Source organism: Rutidosis leptorrhynchoides, chromosome 2 (assembly GCF_046630445.1).
Source record: "Rutidosis leptorrhynchoides isolate AG116_Rl617_1_P2 chromosome 2, CSIRO_AGI_Rlap_v1, whole genome shotgun sequence".
Taxonomy (NCBI): domain Eukaryota; kingdom Viridiplantae; phylum Streptophyta; class Magnoliopsida; order Asterales; family Asteraceae; genus Rutidosis; species Rutidosis leptorrhynchoides.
The window spans coordinates 300,233,994-300,236,307 of record NC_092334.1 but is presented as its reverse complement, the minus strand read 5'-3'; the positions used below and the strand labels follow the sequence as shown (position 1 = coordinate 300,236,307).

General features: G+C 38.4%; 1 protein-coding gene across 1 annotated transcript; it reads right to left on the bottom strand.

Annotated features, from left to right (window-relative positions):
- Positions 1-226: 226 nt before the first annotated feature.
- On the bottom strand, positions 227-1,720 carry LOC139891816 (putative glycosyltransferase 7). The gene has a single exon (XM_071874820.1). It carries the CDS (start codon positions 1,691-1,693, stop codon positions 317-319), a length of 1,377 nt encoding a protein of 458 aa, XP_071730921.1. The 5' UTR covers positions 1,694-1,720; the 3' UTR covers positions 227-316.
- Positions 1,721-2,314: the final 594 nt, after the last annotated feature.

Genomic DNA, 2,314 nt, shown 5'->3' with positions numbered 1-2,314 from the left:
CCAAAATTTCTTTTGAATTAGATACTCATCATTAACGAAGAACGACTTATGTTAGCGCACTCATACTCCATCCGGTCTCTAGAATAAATACGATTATTTCGCATCATCCTTAGAATTCAAACCCACAACCACGTGGAAGAAAATTAAAGGTTTGGTAGAATAGGCCAATGTAACAATTGTTAATCTACATTTAACAATTTCAAACATTACATTAAACATGGTTAACAAATAGCATCAATTGCCAAAAGTAGTTGTAACCAGATTCATACAAATAATTAAAATTCGGTAGTTGTACACTTGTACTTAAAATAATCAATCACGCAGGAAAATCAAATGGTAACGGTGTGACCGAAGCTGAATCAAGTAAATCACGATGCACGAATCCATAATTACGCAACACTTGATTATCCGCAAAATTCAAAGCTTTCAACATAGCGTCCCAACAACTTTGGCCTGAATACATCTGATTATGTTTCCCACTGCACGGTTGACAACCCGTAAAATGAGTTATAAACGGCCTTCGCCAACTAAACTTGCCGTAACCCGCATCTTTTAAATACTCGTCCCAAATCATAGAATACGCCTCACTAACTTTCTCCCCATGCCTCCTCCTTAACCTACTCACCCCTCTTTCAACTTCGTTATATCTCGCCGTTATGTTTTTTAACGTCTCTACAATTTCCAACCAATACCCTTCGAAATAATACTCACCCTCAACGTATATTTTATCCCCCCATTTTTCTTTTTCTTTTAATAATAGATAAACCAAACCCGTTTGATCATCCGACTCCTTGAAAATTTTGTCTTTACAAGTTTCCCTCAAAATCTCGCCCCATTTTTCATAATTCGGAGTCTGAGGACCCATACCCGACCAAACATCCATAAAGTCAAGCGCCCATTGACTATTTCTAATCAAAAATACACCCGCATTTAAACTCGTCCAGCTTTTTTTCTCGTAAATCAACTTGGGCCAACCGTGCACTACAAAATTATGATTCTTATAACGATCTAACGGTAACTTGAAATCCATATCTGTAAAAGCAGCATCCGAATCAACCCACCATATCCACTCAGCTTCCGGGTGGGCCAACATTGCAGCCCGAACCGCTGGGATTTTGGCCCAATATGTATGCATTTGTGGATGAAGCAAAACATTGTTGTAAAAAATATCATACCCATGGATCCGACAGTAGTCAACTTTATTCTTGAAAAACCTTAACAATAAATGATCGCCTATCGGGTTACTACATGGGCCGGACTGTGATCCGGATAACACCAAGACCCGCTCCTCCGAACCCGACCCGAATGAAGGATGGTGTTTAAACCACTCCTTTCTTTTTTCGTCCCAGTTTCTAACTGGTTTGTCAATAGTGTACCCGAAATCCGGGTCGTCGTAGAAATTCGGGTCAGATGGGTCGTACCGATGGTTATAACCGTTAGAGCTAACGTCACAACTAACGTCATCTTTAACGGAGAGTTTAGGATCGGAAATTTGTGTATCAAAGTTAGTGGTTGTTGAATGAGGTTGAGAGTTTGAGAAAGTAGAAAATGTCCAAACGAGTAACAAAGCGGCAACAGCACCGGAGAAAAAAAGGAAAGCATCAGATGCGATTGGTAACAACGGCCGCCTTCCTCCGGCTCCGCCGGTGCTCCTTGCCGGAATTTGAGAGTGATAAATTTCAGGCGACTTCATAATTTTTTGGAGAATTTGAAAAGGGGTTTCCGTCGGTGGTGAGTGTAGTAGTGAAAGTGTTTGTGGTGTAAAGTTTTAAAGGTGGGTTTAATGGCGTTTGAAGAGGGGTCCACTGGGGTTTAAGGTATGATGAGTTAATTAGTTGAATCAACTGACACGTACGTATGTACATGATGGTCATGTGAGAGAGGTTGGCTTGTTTGGTATCACATTTATTTTACGATTTCTTCTCTTTTTTAACTTTTTCCTCGTATTCATGTTTTTCTTGTTTAGGAAAGTTTTTTTTTTTTTTTTTTTTTTTTTTTTTTTAAATTTGCTTACATTTTGTTAATTGGCTATTCTTTAGATTTTCGATCTAGATGGTTATTGAGTCGACATGGAGCGTCGATTTATTTGCGACTTAACTGACTCTTATAGCACAAATTAAATTTCAGGTAAGATTTAAAACCAATGAAAATTTGATTTTACCATTTCCATGGCGTCTCAATTTTATTTTTAATGTTATTTTATTTTTTTAAAATTTTTTGCCTACTTATTGGCCGGTGGTCCATTCTGAAGCAGTCTCTCATAGAGAGAGGGATGAATTTCTCTACTTTCGATAGTGTTTTCACTCTGGTAGAG

Coding starts and splice junctions, on each gene's coding strand:
- LOC139891816 (XM_071874820.1), bottom strand. CDS start 1,693: ATGAAGTCGCCTGAAATTTATCACTCTCAAATTCCGGCAAGGAGCACC.